The 21,465-nt window shown below is 37.2% G+C and overlaps 2 protein-coding genes across 3 annotated transcripts in view; both read right to left on the bottom strand.

The window, feature by feature from the left end:
- Nucleotides 1-273: 273 nt before the first annotated feature.
- On the bottom strand, nt 274-8,233 carry LOC149084269 (astacin-like metalloprotease toxin 5). The gene is made up of 6 exons (XM_089234639.1): nt 8,149-8,233; nt 7,840-7,913; nt 6,575-6,650; nt 6,208-6,322; nt 909-1,084; nt 274-556 (listed from the first exon to the last, which is right to left on the bottom strand). Exons 1-6 carry the CDS (start codon nt 8,210-8,212, stop codon nt 336-338), a joined length of 726 nt encoding a protein of 241 aa, XP_089090765.1. The 5' UTR covers nt 8,213-8,233; the 3' UTR covers nt 274-335.
- Nucleotides 8,234-16,992: 8,759 nt separating this feature from the next.
- Nucleotides 16,993-21,465, bottom strand: part of Rab14 (RAS oncogene family member Rab14) — a 51,723-nt gene continuing 47,250 nt past the window's right edge. For both annotated transcript variants that reach the window (XM_089234637.1, XM_089234638.1), the window contains one exon: nt 16,993-17,651. The gene's annotated coding sequence lies outside the window, so the exon portion shown is untranslated. The remainder of the gene's footprint in view (nt 17,652-21,465) is intronic.

The raw sequence follows: 21,465 nt of genomic DNA, 5'->3' as shown, positions 1-21,465 counted from the left end.
TGAGTCCAAGCGACTAGCTAGAGTCAAGTAATACAATCCCAAGTTGCGCAGTGGTGAGATGCTCGTCTTCCACTACGAAAGTTACCATCCAGGTCTACGGGTTCGAATAAGGGCATTAAACGTAATAAGCAAGTTCTTTACCTGGGGTGACCGTGGATGGAGCCTTCATTTCCCACCCAGCTCCACTGGTTGGAAATTGCCGTATGGCCATATATGACCGGAGTTGGTGTGCGGTAAAGTAGTAGCGAAGAGACAAAGTACTACTGCAGTATATCGAAGTTTAAAAAACTTTACATATATCGGCGACAGTTTATTTGGAGAAGTAAACAAAATCGTTAGCAGTAGTACATTTCTTTTATACGTTTGATGTCGCTGGCACTGAGACCCTTCTTGTCGTAAGTTTCCAACAGCTTCTGACCAGTCTTTGCTTCCATGGTAATCGAAGTCCTATCCTTAGAAAAGGCGGTGTTCCCGTACAACATTATGGAGTTGTAGTCAAATGTGTCCAAGAGCAAGTTTTCGTGTGGCTTCAACAGGAAAAATTGTGTCTCCATACCTACGTTGAAATATAACTCGTTAATAGTCGAAAACATGAGATATATGACTGAAGAGTTTCACTATAGTTGTTTTCGACTCAGGGGCGTAGCCAGAAATTTCTTTCGGGGGGGGGGGGACCAAAGCGATAGAGCAATAGATTTTGCAATCTTTTTCCCTTTTTTCGGCCATTTTCTCACATTTCGGGGGGGGGGGGGACCAGACCCCTCAAGTCTTCCCCCCCGCTACGCCCTTGTTTCGACTAAAACTCGCACTTGGCAACAAGCACATTAGCACTACAAGTATGATGTCTACTTGCATGATCCGGGATGCGAGATAGAGGAACATTCTCGTAAATTGTTTTTTACCCTTACCTCTCTGGATATTCTCCCAATAAATGGTGAGGTAGGTGTCTCTGTCTGATCTATTCTGTTCATGGAAAAATCCGATAGCGTGTCCGAGCTCGTGCACGATGGTACCCTTGAAGATGCATCCTCGACCCAGAGAGACAGGTTGAGCTCCTCTAGTCATACCAACATACGAATAGCATCTGAAAGAAATATACTCAAAATATAATCATTTTGTCAAAGCTGCATCACTTTTCCTTTCCGGTTTTATGCAGTTTTCGATTTTTTCCACGTATTATTTTGTATTTTTACGTTTATTTAACCATTTTATTATTTATTTAACCGGGGTTTTTTTTTTTCCTCAACCGAAAATTTTCTGCGAGGAATGATTCCGATGATCATCATCGATTCCGATTAAATCATCGTTTCTGATTGTCTTATGAAATGCAAGATGATTCAGAAAAGATGGGGAAAACTTCAAGAGGTGATAGTATGCACCAATACAAACAAGTGTCACCAAAAAATGCAAACGCGCTGGCGCGTTTCGAAACGGCCGCTCCGCAAACGTTAAAACGACATTCCTGTTGAAAATTATCGGGACAAAAAAAAACACTATGCTTTTTTTTGCAAATATAACCTTGGGAAGAAGAAACCAAATGCAAAGAAGAAGAAATGTAAATCTGCTTCACACAGTGAATAAAAGGCGCCATTATCCTGTCCGTTACAACTGTTAGAACGGTTGCACGCTGGAATATTTTCACAGGGCTGGAGTCCGTGCCTTTTATTCACTGTGACGCAGATTTGCGTACGGTTTCTTCTTCCCGAGGTTACATTTGCATGTGCAGCATGGTGTTTTTTTTTTCTCCCGATAATTTTCAACAGGAATGTCGTTTTAACGTTTGCGAAGGAGCCGTTTCGAAACGCGCCAGCGCGTTTGCGTTTCGTGTTAGACCATGCATTTTTTGATGACCATGTTTGTATTGGTGAGCATTATCACCTCTTAAACTTTTCCCCATCTTTTCTGAATAACCCTGTAGTATCGCCATGATATAATCTTTAACGGGGAGGGCAACACCGACACCGTCATGGCCTCACGCACGTTTTTTATGCTCCGTGATACATCTCTGCGATTTTATTTCTCTGTTTTTTTTTTACCACACGTTTTGCCGATTATGTTGAGCTTGCTTAGGGCATGAAACACGTGGAGCTGGATATGCTCCAGAATTTGAAGATTTATAAGGTTTCTCTGCTCTCGTCATGCCGGAGACTGAAGTTTGATCACACTCATCCGCGGCCTCTTCATGGAGTGGGGCCCCCATATTGCAAATGTTTTGGGTAGTTTTTTGATCGCCCGTCTAGTCAAAATTTTATTAATAAGAGCAGGATTGGAACAACACCTAGGACCCTTTTCCACGCCTTCGCAGGAAAAGCAGTCGAAATCAATGGAAGGTGTTGTGATGGAACCTCTGTCAGACGCCGAATTCCCACTGGCTATTTTCAAGCCTCGAAAAAACTTGCAGCGATCACCATTGGAATCCGATCTTCAGAGTAAGCGCCTAAAGGAATTATCACAAACTCGTACTGAATCCAGGGGTGAAGCAGCTATCATGAATTTAAACACTCCTCAACTGCTGCTTGAATTGAAGTCTAGCAAAACGGAGTAACGATTCACAATATGATTGACAAAGTGGACCGATTTGAATCGTGCTTGCTAGAAATAAATGGAAAGCTCGCTACCGCGGCTCAAGCTAGGCGAATGTTGAATTACGTTAAATAATATTACGGTTTAACCACTTTAGATCGGCTTTTTCTAAGGAAGTTATCTATCTTAATCGCACGACTTCCGTCCTCAATTACTGCTCACCAAAATGGTTCATTTCTGGATTCAGAGGGGCCGTTCAAGTATTACGTAAGCAATTTTTAAGCCATTTTTCACCCCCTCCCCCCCCCCTTTTCAGCAAAAGTCAGCAAAACTCTGACCCCCTCCCCCCTCCCCCCCCCGTCAGCAAAATTTCGTCATTAGCTCTGCCCCTCTGAATCCTAACGCATATTGGTGGGATCAGAGACGTAATAGGGGGATGGGCATAGGAGGGCTCGTGCCCCCTCCCACGATCAAAACTTCATTTTCTTAATGCAAAAAAAAAATATTTTTTTTAATTGAAATTTCGGAAGAAAATACCTTTATATGTTATTATAATCAATTTCTGTTAATTTCAATGTTATTTAAAAGCTTCTTTTTTTTTTCAAGCCGAGCACAACTCAGGTCTATCGCCATGGGCAATTTTACTACCTAGTGAGTTGTACCGGAAGTGTAAGTATGTGTACCTGACAGTCTGAGTGCGTATCTAGTGTTGTGTATGATTTTTAGTGCTGCCATCTATATCTCAGAAGTGAAATGAGTGAAGTGTAACGACTGAATATTTGTACTGTTAGGACTGTTGCTCTGTGGCGAGACTATTATTTGAAGGCTTTTTTTTTTTTTTTTTTTTGATCATCATGAACATCAACACTTAAATGACTTAATGATCACTTAAATGACCCGGGACACAGTTCTAGAACACTTAATAAGCGATCCGTGACACATTCAGAGATCCCTTGAGTGACATGTGACGTAGTTTTAGAGCACTTAAGTGGCCCCCAGTGTGGGGGCTACATCACTCATGTTACCAGTGGCGCATTCTCAGATTATTTAAGTGATCCGCGGCATATAATTATGGATCACTTGAGCGATGCGCGGCACAGTTCCAGATCACTTGGATCCGCGAAAAATTTAAAGATCACTAAAGTGGCTCTGTAGGGCGCTTCTCAATTGGGGGGATGTCATTTCAAGTGCCCACAAACTATTGAAAGGTTTTCCTCGTGTTTGGCGCACCGAGTAAGATGCTGTTAAAAATATTTCATATTTTCATAAAGGGTGGTTGATGACTTAAGCAAAATCCAAACCCCCCTCCCCTTATCATCAAAAGTCAGCAAATCGGGAACCCCCCCCCCCCCCCATCGATGATGACGTAATACTTGAACGGCCCCAGATATATCGATCGCAGAGATGAAGTCAGTAGTTTTCGCAACCTAAAATTAAACAAGTCACCCGGAAATGATGTCGGCATACCCGAGTATTCATATATATATATTCATATCACCCGAGTATCTGGAAATTATTTTAGAAAAAATCCTCTGTGCTTTTTAATAATATTTTGTCTACTAGTATTTGTGTCCAATAGCATGGAGCGAAGTGATTGTGGCTCCTATTTTTAAAAAGGGTGACAGAAATCTTCCGATTAACTATAGACCGGCGTCTCTTAAACTCTATGAAACGTATATCTGCTCCATATTGGCCAAGAGACTGGAACTTTGGTTTGATCGCAACAATATCTTGCCGGAAAATCAGTGCGCGTTTCGGAAAGGGAAAGGGTGCTTTGACCATATCTTCACTTTAAACTCACTTATCCAGTTGCGAACACGCCAAAAAAAAGGTAAACTCTATACATGTTTTGTTGACCACCTTGAATCGTTCATTATTGTGGAGTAAACTCTATTCACTTGACGTGAGCTCCAAGTTGTTGACCATCTTTTGTGGTCTTTTTGGCAATGCCAAAGCTAAATAAGAACAGATAAATGTTTTACAAACTCAATAGATATAACTAACGGTGTTTTGTAGGGAGATCCGTGCTCTTTCCTCATTTTTTCCCTCTTCATAGCAGATCTCGACTCTATCTTTAATTCTAGGGTCTCAGGTCTCTCAATCGATTATAAAAATGAATATACAATACACTATGAAGATACACAGTCTACTTTACGTGGAAGATATTGTGTTATTTGCAAAAAACGATGTCTCTTCAGAAAAAAATTAACTTAGTTGCGCTGTACTTTGAGAAATTCAATTTCCGTGCGAACCTGAACAAAACTAAAATAATGATTTTCAAGAAGGACGGTAAGCCGGCTCACGGTGGCCAATTCAAATGGCAAAATGAAGATCCAGAAATCGTAAATGAGTACGACTATTAAGGTGCCATTTTTCCCCCTCTTCGCGTTGTAGCTAAAGCCAAAGTCGCTGCAGGTGGAGTTATTCGGATTCTCAGTGGGGCACGTAACTCATCTGTTTCCGTAGCATTAAAACTATTTGACTCTCTGTCAAAGTCAGTTATGCTGCACAAATTTGGTCACCAGACCATTGGCTTCATATTGTAAAAACTCAAGATTTTTTCTCCGCAAATTATTCGCAACGTCTAGATATTGCCCTGGTTATATACTTAGACTTGAATCCACCAGACATCAAATATCCGTGCCTCTTCTAAAAATACACTTTTTTGGTACAAAATTGTAATGCTTCCAGACAACAGACTCTCCAAAATTTGTTAGAATGCCTTGTTAAAACACGACCCCCCCCCCCTCCCCCAACTAAATAACAGCCGTAATTGGGTCTTTACTACTTTGAGCTTACTCCGTGTAACTGGGCTCCCATTCGTTTCGTACCTGCAAGTGGCACCGGCACCCTCAAAAACATTTTCCTACGGTAATTTCAAGATACCCCAGGGCCGTCATTTCAACTTTTTCCGGGGGGGGCAAAGCACATGTACTCAATGTATGTATATATATATTTGTAGATATGTATACCATTTTTAGTGTATTTTAAAAAGCCCTACCCCCTGCCCCTTCCCTAAATGACGGGCCTGCAAGATACATAAGACCTACCAATTCAAAACGGTCTTTTATCAATTCATAGGTCAACAAGATGTGCTCACTATCACGAGATTGTGTTTTTCAGTCTCACATCCGAAAATGATCTGCTTTTTAACATACCTTTGTCATGGAAACGCCTAATTTTTCAGATTAGAACAGATAGTGGTTTCTTGCGTTTGCCTAGTGGATATGTCATGTTAAATCCTGACCAGAATAGCCCTAATTGTTGCAGTAACTTCAATAATTTTTTCGACACATTTCATATTTAGTTCGAATGCCCACTATTTAATCTACAATGAAGCATACTTATAAAATCGTGTATTTTCCGAAATCCCACAAGACAAAATTTCATTTTCTAAACATCTAACTTATCCGAAGATCAAATTGGAAAACTGTTTTATTTTTTTAACGATGTTGTGAAGTTTCTGAATTTTTTTATATTGATGTTCGATTTCCCTTTCTTTTTTCTAATTTGTATTATGTGAATTTGTGTTATTTGCATATACTAATCAATCGCGGTTTTCTTTTGTAATTGTACGCCATCCTTGCATGGGTCTGGCCCCATATGCAAATAAAGTTATTTATGATTTTATTTGTTATTTTAATCTTGAACGGTAGGGTTGTATCGCAATCGAAACTCACTTACCCTTGTCCAGCAAAAAGCCTTATGTAGTTTAATTCGGTTGTACGTTCCACGAAACGCAAGCAGGTTGTGTTGTGATAGTTGTCCATGGAGTCCTTGATGATGGAAGTATAGATTTCTAAGCGGGGGGAAAACATAACGGCAGAATTATTAAATAAGGAACAAAATTAATATTTCCGTGCACTTTTTGTTTAAAAAAATGGCTATCATTTGATCATAAGTGGATGCAGGCTCTTCGAAGGGGGGTGGCAGATTTTCCACCTTCACCCTGACGCCTATGCTAATAATGCACTTTTTGGGGAGTACAGAACCCGTATCCGCCTATGATCATGACAAGGTAGCCACACAGTAATGATGAGAATTCACTGACTCAACGATGAATCGATCTCATAGGGTACAGTCTTCTTTGGCCATCTCCTGGACAGCGAAGCAATCACATTTCTGTCCTGAGAATCATTCAAACAAGAAAAAAAAACAAGAGTTATATATAGGGGAAAATAACTTCCATCATAAATGACGACTTTAAGTTTTTTTTCTTCTATAAATTCCATTGTTTTATATGCTATATTATTTTACATATGCATTGTTTCTAGTGCAGAGGGGGACGAGGGTGTATTTTTTTTTTCACTTTTCACGCTGTAAATTCTACTAGAAAAATCGTGTGGGAAGGGGGTTACCCAAAACCATACATTAATGGCCCAACTCCAGGATATGGGGAATACAAAAAATAACTTTTTATACAACCTGTGCTCAAAAACCCAATTAGAAAGTTGTTGCCCTGTCTCTTCTGAGGAAAAAACTGCGTTTCCAAGTGCAATATTCGCTGAAATATGAATCCAAAAATCGGACAAAAGTTGAGAAAAACAGCATAAACTAACTTAAAACGCTTTTCCTTACCCCCTTATTCACACTATTTTTTTTACCCTCAACTTTTCTCAGATTTTTGAATTCAAATATCTCAGCAAATGTTGCATTAAAAAGGTTGAATTTATTTTTTGTTGGCCTCAGAAGAGACAGAGCAACAACTTTCTAATTCGGTTTTTGAGCACACGGGGACTGTAAAAATTGTTATTTTTGTTTTAATAATTATACCACCCCTTGCAATATGAATGACGTATCTGAAATCCACACGTTTTGGAATACTTTTTCCAATTGGAAGTATGCCCTAGGATCGTCAGTAAATTGCGGTGCGAGGTGTTAGCTATGCACTCTACATATGTACTACCATCAACTTCGTATCGAAAATACACGTATAATCGGCTATAAGTTAGTGAAATTTTTTGCATTTGTTATATATACGGGTGAATAAGTTTCATCACATTCATTCAAAATACTCATTTCTTGAAATTATGAACTTTTGAGAGTCTATCCAAAGAAATAACGCCTGTGTGGATCTCAAAATTGTCCTTCACCATAGAGGAGATTTAAGCACAAAATACTCCACATATGTATGTGAAAGTAATTTTTTTCTAATTTAAGAAGACGGAGGGTGGGGGTGGAAGAACAAAATTGGTTAGGATTGACTAAAACTGGAGTATCGACTTATGAGGACCCCCTTAGTACGTTATATCTAAATTTTCGTTAATTATGTTACGCTACATTATATACTCATGACGCAAATATAAAGACACATACGTCGACTCCATCGATTCCGAGTATATCTCCTCCAAATAGATCGGGATTCTGCATCGGAAGATCTCCAAGGTTAACTGTCGAGACGAAAATAAAATACCGTTAATGGACAAATATTATTCGGAGAAGCCAATGCGGCACAATGTTGATATCAAGCTGGACAAAGCATTGGTATAGCTCGGATATACGATTCGATTTTGCATGGAAGCGAGCAGTGACCATTTGTCTTCGATGAAGCCATGTCCTGTGATAGTTTCGTAATTTATCGTCCGTGTCTCCATATCTAGCAAGATATTTATGTATTAATCTTACCTTTAAGGTAACCGTCATCGGCGCATGCCGATGCTACCAGAAGCAAAGCCCCCAAAAATATCATCGTGAATTCTTCGGTCTCGGAATTCGATTGATGTAAATGTTGCAAGTGACGAGCGGCTTTTAAAACGTTCCGTTATCGTCGCTTCCCATCGATGCATCTAATCAAGTGACGAGAACAGTTGCAGCTGCACCCGTCGAAAAAAATACATCCGGAAACGTATTCCGATAAGTAATAATTGAAACTTTTTATTCTTAGACGCTCTATACTAAATAATTCGGGCATTGAATTCGTATTATCATATCACACCGAGTTCGACGTTACTACCTTTTGAATCTCTGAATCCGCTTTCCAAACTTCTTCGTATATACAGATACACTCATGCGTCAATGAGGATTATCTGAACAACTTTCTTGATCAGATAGAATGCACATCTTAGACGATTTATTCATGAGGATTATTAAAAAATTTTGTATGACACTTCAGTTTTCCTTCCCAACCAGGGTAAATCCGGAAATTCTCCCGAGGGGGGTACCACCCCTCCCCCCCCCCCCCGACCGGCACTCATAGACTTGATCAAAAAGATTAAAATTTCACCAAAAAAACTTTTTTTCACAAATTGAGAAAAAGCTCCATCCCCCCAACGTAAGTTCTGCATTGCCCCGAGCAGAATATAATTCCATGTCAGTCTTTTCATGCAGAATAGAGAAATCATATCAATATTTATCTTTTATTTTAGATTTGTACTACTCATTTGTTTACTCTCAACTACTCTATGGTCTATCCGCCTGGGGTAGCGACTACATTGCTAACTTATATCCTTTGATCACTTTGCACAAAAGAGTGATAACTAATGATCATCGTACTTCCCTCTTACTACAACTTTTCCATTCTCTAAACATATTACCACTCCGACATCTCTATTTCTTAAAATCAAGTTATTTTATTTAAAAAAACAACATTCTTTACATTTGAACACCTTTCGTTCTTCTGCAAGAATCAACTCCACCTATTTATTCCCTAGAATCTATAAAACGATTGGTAAGAAACATTTTTCATATCTTGTCCCTAAATTGTATAACTCTTTGCCTAATCAACTCAATAATAATACTTCATTATTAGCTTTAAAAAAAATTAAAATGCTACCTGTTTTCAATAAATAATATTGAAGAGTTTTTTTAGGATGAATTTCCCCAACCTCTCTTTGACTTCTTTCTTTTCCCTTCCATTTGGACCTACTTTACATTTTAAATTAACTTTCCCCCTTTTTTTTCTACAATCGAAATATTATCACCACATGCCTGCGGCCACCATGACCTATCAAGTTATATTGTGTTTAGTTTTTCTTTCTGTTCACTCATGTTCTGTTAATTATTTTTAATCTTTTTATTTATTTATTTATATGTTTACAAGTTTCATATCAAATTGTAAATTGTAATTGCCAGTAAGGGCCATTTGGCTCCTTGGTAATTTTTTTTCTCTCCCTTTTTTCTGTATTCCTCATTTCTCACTAATAAAGTATTAAATTGTATTGTATATACTGTTCATGAAACATAAGTGTTTCCTTTCGAGGATGCTATCAGTGATTGATAATCTTGGGAATATGAACTCTTAAAAGCTTTATATAGCTTAAAGTTTTATATTTTCTTTCTGAAGACATTTAATTGGAGGAAAACAATTTAAAAAAATTCAAAATACAAAGCTGATGTCGGAAAGGGGGGGGGGTGTGTTTTCACCGTCTCGTGATCTTCCGACGCATGATGTTGCGGACGACGTTCTCAGCACTGCCAAGGCAAAGACCGCTGACGTCATACTCTCTGCAGCTCGATGGTGCATAGTGCGTTCGTATTTCAGATTCCGAAAACCCGCGTCGTTTCCGATTGGTTAAAAACCAAAAATTTTTTTAACTTGAAATTCGGTTTTTTAATCAATCGGAGACGACGCGGATTTTCGGAATCTGAAATACCGACGCACTACGTTCACAGCCAAATGTAGGAAACCTTTGCAGAACCGGTATCTTGATGAATTCTACAAAAAAAAAAACACCGAAACATACACAAAGGTTTTCTATTAGTTACAGTACAGCTACTATACTAAGGGTATCCTTATCAAGTCGCCTTAGTTACAGTTAGAACTCCTTAATACGCTCCTAATACGTATATGAAGTCGTCTTAGTTACAGTAGCAACGCCGAGGTTGACGTCACAGCATGACTCAAATGACGTCATCGAAAACCAAAGTTTGAAGATGGAAATTTCTGGGAACCCCGATTAGCGCAGAACGCCAAACAAATTTTCTCAGAAAATCAACGTTATATCGCAGCATGTAGCAGGAAAAGGGCCATTCAAGCCATTCAAGTATTACGTCAACATCGATTTGGGGGGGGGGGGTGATTATTCCGATTTGCTGACTTTTGATGACAAGGGGGAGGCGGGTATGGATGATGCTTACGTCATCAAACACCCTTTATGAAAATATGAAATATTTTTAATGGTACCATACTCGGTGTGCGAAAAACAAGAATAACCTTTCGGTAGGTTGTGGGTACTCTTGAAGTAATCCCCCATTGATAAGGGCCCTACAGAACCACTTTAGTGACCTCCAAGTGTTTCGCTGATCCAAGTGATCTGGAAATGTGTCCGGGCCGCTTAAGTGCTCTGGAACTGTGCCACGCATCAATCAAGTGATCCATAATTATATGCCACTCATCACACACTTAAATGATCTGAGAATGTGCCGCGGGTAACTTAAGTGCTCTAAAACTACGTCACGTCATTAAAGGGATCTCTAAATGTGTCACGGATCGCTTACGTGTTCTGTAACTGTGCCCCGGATCATTTAAGTGATCTGAAAATATGCCACAGGTCACTTAAATGATCTGGAATTGTAGCACAGGACACTTAAGCTATCTGTAAATGTGCCGCTTAGTTCATTTTTACAAAATTAAGTTTGAGGAGGGCAGGCCGCATCAGATAACCCCCAGGGCCATATTTTGTCCGCGGACCTTTATGCGATTTATCATTATATGCAGGCCCGTCATTTAGGGGGCAGGGGTTGAGCCGTTGCCCCCCCCCCCGGCTTTTGAAAATACACTACAAATGGTATATATATATATACGTACATTGAGTACATGTGCTTTGTTCCCCCCCCCCCGTAAAAAGTTGAAATGACGGCCCTGATTATATGGCTTACAGGGTGGGTCGCAATGAATTTATTAAAGATAAATTTTGAGTTCATAGCCTTCAAATAACATTGAAATTAACAAATTGATTATAATAACATATAAAGGTATTTTCTTCCCAAATTTCAATTTAAAAAAAAAAATTTTTGCATTAAAGGGGCCGTTCAAGTATTACGTAAGCAAATTTTTAGCCATTTTTGCCCCCCCCCCCTGTCAGCAAAATTTCGTCATCAGCTTTGCCCCTCTGAATCCTAACTCATATTTTCATAAAGGGTGGTTGATGACGCAAGCATTATCCAAATCCCTCCTCGTCATCCAAAAGTCAGCAAATCGGAAACCCAACCCCCCCTCCCCCACCCCTCCGCCCATCGATGATGACGTAATACTTGATGAAATTTTGCTGACAAGGGGAGTCAAAAATGGCTAAAAATTTGCTTACGTAATACTTGAAAGGCCCCGAATTGCTAATGTGGCGCAACAATCCCATCCCTGTACTTTAAAAAGAGGTCTGGCTGATTTTTTTTGAGCTCTTATAACTTGTGGCTTCATTTCTACGTGGCAACCCATTGACAAGGTTTGTAGTAGTACAATAAGTTGAGAAATTTGAGAAGAGATTTTGTGCGCGAAATGAAAAACAGTGGAATAGCGCCCAAATCCTAAGCAATGTAGAACACATGTAAGACTGCTTTTCGATGCCAATCGCATTGTGCACTGAATGAGGTGATTTTGTCAAAAGCATCAACAACACTAAGAGTAATAAAATTTCATAATATCTGGCAGAAATTTCCATTGTCCCAAATTTAATTTTGTGTGTGTATGGTACTTAGATCTACATTTTCTTTGTTCAGTTAAAAGCATGATATGTCCTGAGATAATGGTTTCTACATCATCCAGCGGGGGCCCTAGGCTGAGATCTTTGGTGGGACTCCTCTATATTGAATGTATAGGGCAGCGATTCTCAACTTTTTTTGACTGGCGGAGCCCTTTATAGTAAAAAAATTCTATGGCGAGCCCCATAGGCCAATTTTTTAATTCATCAAAGTTATTGATTTATTTTTTACTATTCAAAAATATTTATAATTTTTTAAAATTTTACTGTTTTTCATTTTTCTCATGCGGCCGCGGAGCCCCTGGAGAGTGCACAAGGAGCCCCAAGGGCTCTGCGGAGCACCGGTTGAGAACCACTGGTATAGGGTGAAGGAACAAAAAATGATATGAATTGTCTCGGCCTCCAAGCTGGAGCCTTGTCCATGGGTAAAATAGCAAACAAAAAATAAAGATTGTTTTCATCGTGCGACATTGTACCAGCAAATGCAATGTAGTATAAGCACCATCTATAAAAGCATTAAATAAGTTGAATAATGTACGATGACAAGCTTTTTCAAAAGTGTACCTTTGAATGGTATAAAATGGGTACTGGAGAAAAGCAAACACCCATGATAGAACACCTGTTCTCCCAATATTAATATTCGTATGAGAAGACTGTCCATTTCAGTATGTTTTGCAATCGTATTACTTAAGGGAAGTTGATACCTTTAACATGGTGAAAAACCATGCTCCAATAGAAATATCATATTGAAAATACTATTTATAACAATTGATTTATTTCAAATTTGATTTATATGAATTGAAAAAAATGTAAATTTTAAATAATTAGATCGAGAGAGTAAATGAAATCTCGACTTTTTGCTTCATTTCATGAACTGAACAATTTCCTTCATTTTGAATCAATTTTTATTAAATTACATTGATGTCATGGTATTTTTATCCTGCACGCAAGCTGTTTTAAATGCATTTTTTTTTTAAATTTACAAAACATTAAGCACCAAAATATATAAAACTTTTTATCATTATAAGATAGCACATATAATCAAAAACATGTAAAAAATTTGAAATAAATCAATGGTTAAATAGTATGTTTAATGATATTTCTATTAGATCATAGTTTTTCACCATGTTAAAGGTATCAACTCCCCTTAAATATCTCTAACGGTCAAAATTATCCCTACCGTCGTTCTAGGTGGAACTTCAGTTTACCACTAGACTAAGAAACCTGGAATATATTCATACTTTAGGAATTTAAGAGCCTCAACAAGATGAGAAAAGTCATAAAATTTCAATAGTTTCAGATAAACCGTTTGAGTGTAACCACATATCAAAGTAGCTTTGCGCAGTCAAAATGATCACTTATGCCGTTCTAGTGTGTTAAGAAATTCCTTGTACTCACTGCAAAAGTCAGTCCTGCGTATGTATTTAAAAATATACATAGCGAGTCTAACTAACCACCACTATCCGACACTGCTGTAGTAAACTACTACGTATTCATAGAGGATTATTTTTCACATGATTACAGAATGTAAACGACACATTTTTAGCTTGTGCGGTTTTCGGCATGGCATAAGTAATAAAAGTGGCCTTTGAAAATTTCATATTTTCAGAAAAGGGTGGTTGGTGACACCATCAAAAGTGAGCAAATTCAAAACACCCCCTCCCAGCATAATACTTGAATGGATCCTAATGGAAGCGTTTAACATTTTTCCTTTCATATGTGTCACCAAGAGGTTGGTGCACTGATCCCTAGTTGTCGCACAGTCATCACACCACAATCGTACTTCCGTATCAAGAAATATTCTGTCAAGACCAAATTCGGAATTGAACGAGCGACACCTCTGATTATCCTAAAGAATAGTAGACAAGAATTTTACCTGCCTGAATGTCTCCTCCATTCAGAAAGGATCATTTGTACTGAGCCCCCATAGAAGAATGAGCGTGATAGAAATAAGTTGGTTGCTGAACAGGCAGCATTTGAAGGAAGTCTGTCAGCCACACATTAGTTCTATGATGATTCCCATAAAATTTCCTCTTTTTATTGAATGAAACATAGTACTTTTTTTGTGTCTTGTGTGCCTGAGTAGTGTAGTGGCAAGATGGTCGTGTACCACCATGAAGGTTGCCGCCAGGTCCACAAGTTCTATCCTGAGAAGAACATAGATAACAAGTTCTTTTCCCTACAGAACTTGGGGTGACCACCGATAGATAAAGGCATCTTTCTGACCCAACTGGATCAATAGTAAATTGTGCTTACATTTAAATAATGAGTATACGAATCTATCTAGGTTTATCATCTTTTTGAAGTTTTTTTTACTATATATTTTATTATGTATTCAGGGTTGCAACTAGATGCTTGGTTAGCCAAGGCAAGCATGAATTTTGTCCTTCCCCGTAATGTTGAATAGAAGGTTAAAGGGTGGAATTTGCGACCTCTGGTCCCGCACACCAGACACACCTGTTTTGCCCTAGCTGTAGCCCTGTATGCATTACAATTAATGTGATCCAAATCTATTTTTTTTCATATTTTTTGTGAAAATTAATTAGCATTATTGTGTGCTCTTCGTTAAAAAATTATCAATTTCTTTTTATTGTAATGATAATATATTACTTAGATGAATGATTATATGATGAATTATCAGGGTTGTTTGCAGGCCTGTCATTTGGGGAGCTGTTCCCCCACCCCAGCTTTTGAAAATACACTAAAAATTATATATACAAATATATATAATTATGAATACATTGAGAGTACATGTTCTTTGCCCCCCCCCCCCCCGGAAAAAGTTGAAATGACAGATTTGGTTGTTTGCTTTAAATCACATTGAGTTTTTTTTTTTAAATATCACAAAAGCGGCATAAATATTTTTTTTTTCCTTGAAAAATATTATTTGATTCATTATTCGACAAAATGCTTAATTCTTACATTTTTTATTCTTGGGGTGCATTCTGATGATATAGCTTTAGATGGTGTAAGATGATATATATATGTGTGGGGTTTTTTTTTTCTTCTTCAAAAAGATCTCATAAAAGTGGCCTGAATATAAATTTTCTTTCATATTAAGTATATTAGTTGCTGAGAAAATTATATACAGTATCAAAAAAGCAAGAGGCCCCTTATAACTCACCCCCAAAAATTTTGCTTTCAGTGAAAATCCAGGTTTGGAACCCGAGATTGCGTAACAGTAATCGGCTAAAAATGTGATTTGAAACTTCTGGTTGCCATGGCGATCACACAGACCTACGACACAAATATGCGTACATTGAACTTCAAATGCACGCATTACCAGTTTGGATGATACATGCAGGGTCGCAACTGGGAGGTGGGAGGGACACGCGGGCCTAGTGTCCTGGGCTCTGGACTAGAGGGGGGGGGGCACCAATTCACCCTTTATAACTGCGTCTTCTACATTACATGGGTGTGCCAAAATGTGCACTTGCCCTGATTGAGAAAGTATATAGTTGCGGCGCTAGATAGATGGCACCACATACTGAACACAAAACACGCCAAATGCTGGGCACACACACATAAGCACACTGTTCAGTTTCTCCAACACAAATCTAATGTAGCTCCCATATTCAGGTGCAAAATGTGGTAGTTAAATGGCAACAGATCAAAATGGTGGACCATCAGGGAAGGAAAATAAAATCATTTTACCAGGAAAACCAAAGTGTGAATAGGGAATGAGAAGTGTCTGAGTGAGAGAGGAGAGAGGGAGAATATGATTTGCTTTAAATTTGATCAGAAGATATTGAAAATGCTAAGATATTTTTAACAAAATGTAAAATCAATCAGAAGGGAATTTATACATTGATTATTAGTAAATATATAAATGTATGCCTTCAACTGTTAATTAAAGTGGATCCTGCTTACAAGGTTTTTCAAAAACCATCATAAAAAACGTTGTAAATAGGAAAACACTTTAAACAGGAAATCTCAATGAGAATTACTTATTGTTAGGACCACGAAAATAAGTTGTACTAAGTGGAAAAACATACTAAACAGAAGAAACGTAATAAGTGGGATCAACTGTATATTTGTTTTAGATTTATTACATGTGCAGAATTCCATAGGTTAAATTCTCAGTGCTAATGAGCTTCTTTGAAAGTTTTTCCTACTAGTAGACAATGAAAGTAAATGAACCTTTGGATAGAACATGTTTTTAGAAATGAAAATTACTTGATTCACAGATATCTTCTTCTCTTACCCAGAACATGACCCACTGCTCAGTCTCAATGAAGAAATATAAGCGGGTGATCAAAGACCTGGGGCATGTTGGAAGAAAATTCATAGAGATACCAATGAATTATAGGGGGGGGGGGGGGGGGGAGAACACAATTTTTTTCAAGATAAATTTTTTTCAGAGGGACCCACTCTCACTCAAAAAGGACCCAAATTTTTCAAGGACCCAGGTAAATTAAAGTCCAGTGGCATCTCTGACCATTGTTCACGTTTTTCTGCCATTTTGTCACAAACAAAGATCTGAAGGCGCTCACTCACACTTCCTCACTGATTTGCCAGCAATTGGCAACTTCTGCAAGCAGGAAATTTTCAAACATGTGTATTAGAATCTTCTAACATGTGAGCTGAACTATGACTCCCTAGTTTCATTGGTTCATGTGAAAAAAATAGTTCAAAACTTTTCGAACAAACCTTGTATGTTAAAATTATGATGCTTATAATTATAACTAAATAAATATATATATATATATCTCTAAAAATATATTACAAAAATAGTATCACATACAAGATAGCATCGCATCATAATCATAAAATTTGCCAAATATTCATTTTGTTTCCCTCAATAAAATGTTTAATAATTGAAACTAGTCAGTAATGGAAAAAATTAAGAAATAATTGCTCCAATATCAGAAGGTAAATTCAAAATACATCAAACATACAAAAAGAAAAACCTATTTTACATCTCATTCCTATTTACTTGTTATATGACATATTGTTTCATACACATATACATACATATATATTTATATCATACAAAACTTTGATACTTAAATACGAGGAGGCGATATTCACAATCATCCAGCATAAACAGACAATATAGAGGAAAGCAATTCGAATGATAAGCCAACTTGAAATTTATCACAATATTGAAGGAAGGAAATGGGGTGGGGAAGGTGAGTAAGAGAAAACCTCTACATTTTCAGTCTCTGAACAATTTTATTTTTCTCAACTGAGGTCAATCAATGTCTTGTACGAGGAAATTAATTCTAATTTTTTTTTCCCACATCATTGCAGGCTCTTGTAAACTATATGTAGATTTTTTTTTCACAGAGACTGATATTAGAAGGAAGGTATGTCCACAGTCATCGGTGATCACAAAATTAATAATCGTCTCACGATTAGTCAAAATGATCATGATACGACACATGAGAACAATGGCTGCCAGGAAAAAAAATGTTTTTCATGGAGCTTTCATGTACAGATCACTGGAATTTTTCTTCTCCCACGTTAACACATATATCCTCCAGAAGCAACCTGTAAAAATTAATAAAAAAAAAGTGATATATTGAATGACTATTCCAAATTCTAAAGCCATAGAATCTCTTTATAAACAAGTTTTTAATGGAAAAATCCCATTTTTGTTAATTCACTTTATTTGAGAGTTTTATAAGAAAATAATTTTCTAACAAGGCACTTCATTCATTCTATCCAAAAACTTGGTTGAAGAGAAATTATTCTTGTGTTTTTAAGTTATTCACTTCGCTTGTAAGTAACCGTTTAACAAATTGGCTACACAAAAAAATATATATTTTACCAAAGAACAGGCAAGCTTTAGAAAAAAATATAGTTGTTCTGATCAACCAGAAGAAACTCAAAACCTCATGGTCAGTTATTTTTAATTTACCCAGATTTCGAAAACGCTTTTAGTAGTGTAAATCATGGTCTTAGTTTATGTGCTTTCGAAGTTTGGTCTGAGTGCCTGCTTTGTCAACCTAATAATTAAAGATTTATAAAAAGGCCAAGTTATTCATGAGAACTGAATCTGGTTTTGATGAATCACATTCATGTTCAAAAGGGTCCTTTCACAGGCACAGAGAGAAATGTTGAGTCCAAATTTGTTTTCATAGTACATTATTGAACTTATTAACCGACTAAACAAATTGACTCTATTGCCTCTATCCAATTCAATAAAGACACACCCACATTCATACATTACTGTTTGCTGATGCTCTGGTTATACTTGCAGATTCCTGTGAACTTGCAAAAGAAAATTGATATTTTGAGCACCTTTTGCTTGGACTTTTGTCTGTCAATTAATATAAGCAAACCAAAGATTATGGTTTGTAGACACTTGACAAACCATGTGCGTTGGTTCTACAGGAACGACAAGCTGGAAGTAGTGTCAAATTATACATATTTGGGGGGTTCAATTTTTTTAGCTTTGGTTCATTTGGTGCTACAGAAAGTATATTTTCACCAAGGCAGTGGTTAAGAGTTCCTAGCCAATATTGACAAAGATTTGTTCAGTTAAAGTGGTTGAAACTCTTTCATTTGCTAGTTCTATTAATTCTTTCTTACGGGACCCCAGTATGGGCATCAAAATTTTGAAATGACTTTGAACATATTTTCACACTCTAATAAAATTTTTTGCCCCGCCCAAATATATTCCCGGTTATCTCCCAGATATCGGTCATAATGAAAAAATTCCATTTGTGAATTCTAAACACGAAAAGTAATAGGTTCCCAAAAATTTGCCTGAAAAACCTATACAACAAGCTTCTAAATGAAAACGATATCAAATTTGATTGGCTAGCAACGATTTGGGAGATTTTTGACAAGAGTGGATGCAGTTTTCTTAAAATTTAACCTTGATCCTGCCTTGATTAAGCATTAAATACCTTACGTCCTAGAATGGTTGTTTTTTCATTGTGAACAAAAATATCTTCAGTTTTTACAAACTTGCCATAGTGAGATATAGATAGATAAATAAAAACACTTTCATGTTTGGAAGACTATCTGATAATTGACTCAGAAATACATCTCAGCATGTATTAATACAATTTTGTTTTGGTTTACGAGCTATTAGACTAAGAGAAAAATATTTCATAGTTGAGCCTCTTAAAATATGCAACGTTTGTAATCTACGTAGAAGTGAAACTTGGGAGCATGTATTTTTCGAATGGTCAACTTACAGAACTCTTCTGGATGATTATTTGCTCAGGAATGGCATTTCCAATTTCAAACAAGTAATAAGTGCGAATAACTCCAAAATCAATCATTTATTTTTTTCTTAACTACTGTTTCTTTTCTATGCTGATCCATCTGAATATTAAAACCAATTTTTCAGCCCTGAATGTAAATGTCTTATGTGAATATTGTTTTATTTTTTATTATTACTATCATTTTTTTTTTTTTTACACAATCATTCGTTGCACGTTCCCACTTGAGTGTATAAAAAACCTGTATATTTTGTTACTCCACCCCCCACCCACCCCCAATGCTGTCCCATTAAATTTTTTGATTTTGTGTGAGAATGAAATTGTATATCTCCACCTTTAAAATTGACTCTGCCAAATTGAATAAAAATTCTGATCTTTCAGATGAGAAAGTCATCTTTCCTATAATATGTTTTTAAAAAAAAAGGCATTTCCACCACTCCTACCACACATGTACAATAATCCCTAATGAGACTAATATCAACTATGTAGCAGGGAGCCTCAAGCAGCTAGAACCCAGAGCAGTGAAAGAAAAAATTTTTCCTTGATGAATGGGGAATCTAGGGAAGAAGGGGATGGGAGGAAAAACATTAGTCTCTCCTGAGTCCTGGTCTCTCTTCTGTATAGCCTCTGTTATTCCCCCACCACCCTTTTTTTTTCTTCCTTATTATCAGGGAAGTGGATTCACTTTCTCCACTTTTTTTTAGCACTTTGACTGAGCCAACATCTCACTAGATGAAATCTTATCTATAGGGGGGGGGGATGTAGACAGCACTAAAAAGATGGGCTTGTCCTCATACTCACACACAACTCCAGTGGAACTGAACATTTCTTTTTTTTTCTTCTCTTGTCTTTCAGTAGTGAGATATGAATAAAACAAGTCACAAAGGGAGGAAGTGAGAAAACAGTGTTATCCTGTTTCTCTGAAATTTCTTAGTGAGTTGGCTGTAAACAAAAAAGGGGGAGGAAAAAATAGGAATTATAGGGGGAATTGGGTTAAAAAAAAAGAGGACATTTCTAAAAAGATAGAAAAAGTAAGAAAAATAGAAACAATGGGAGGCCTACATGTTCAGTCAGCAAATATATATGAGACAGGAGTGATGGGGTGGTAAGATGCTTGCCTACCATTATGTGGGCTACCTTCAGAACCACCAGGCATCTCATTTAGGGGGGGCAGGACTTTTGAAAATACACTAAAAATGGTTATATATATATATATATATACACACACAAAAAAAAATATATATATATACACATACATTGAGTACATGTGCTTTGCCCCTCCCCCCTGGAAAAAGTTGAAATGACAGCCCTGAGATCCACCAGTTCAATCCCAAGGAATGACATAGATAAGTTTTTCCCCTACTGAACCTAATGCAAACACCAGATAGTGCCTCAATATGCTCTCCTCCCCTCTGTGGAAGACAAGGACAAAAGTGTGGATGACTTTCTCTGGAGAAATATTTCTGATTCAATCAGTAGTAAATTGTTGTATGACTATATGACCAGAGTTGGTGTGCAGAGAGGTAATAGTAACAAACATGTTGCAAAGTACAATCACCTGGATACTAAGTGAAGATAAATTCTGAAATGAAAATTCTCATTACAAGATATTTTGTAACTGCCGAAATACAAAAGGAATAAAGTTAGGTTGTCAATGCCGCTGTAAAAACTAATGCAGCTGCAAATCCAACAGGGGGGGGGGGAAATAAACAACACATTTGGTGGTTTTATTCCCCATAGAGTAATGTGAATTTTCTTTCCAAATTTTATCTTCACTTGGTATCCAGGCACAATTGTACTTTGCATAATTGGCGGAGAGGTTCACTGTTACATAGCAAATATGTTGTTTATTCCTTGTTCAATGCATTGTGTTTACAGGTGAATTAGTTCTTATACAGGCATTTTGACAGAAATCTTGCCTAACTTGATGCCTTGTATTTCAGCAATTATGAGATATCCAGGGCTCCCACTCATACAATTAAAAAAAGTAATACGGGGGAAGGGTATGTCTCCTTAAACACGACAATTGTTTTATTGTTTTACTTTTTTACATAAATACAAGATGAAACAAAAAAAATCAGCCAAGGGGTCTAGAGACCCATACTGGATGATACATTGCAAGTTTATAA

This window comes from Pholcus phalangioides, unplaced genomic scaffold (assembly GCF_987345545.1).
Source record: "Pholcus phalangioides strain wild (caught in Gottingen) unplaced genomic scaffold, Ppha-v1.0 ptg000008l_1, whole genome shotgun sequence".
Taxonomy (NCBI): domain Eukaryota; kingdom Metazoa; phylum Arthropoda; class Arachnida; order Araneae; family Pholcidae; genus Pholcus; species Pholcus phalangioides.
This window is presented reverse-complemented; position numbering and strand designations above follow the sequence as displayed.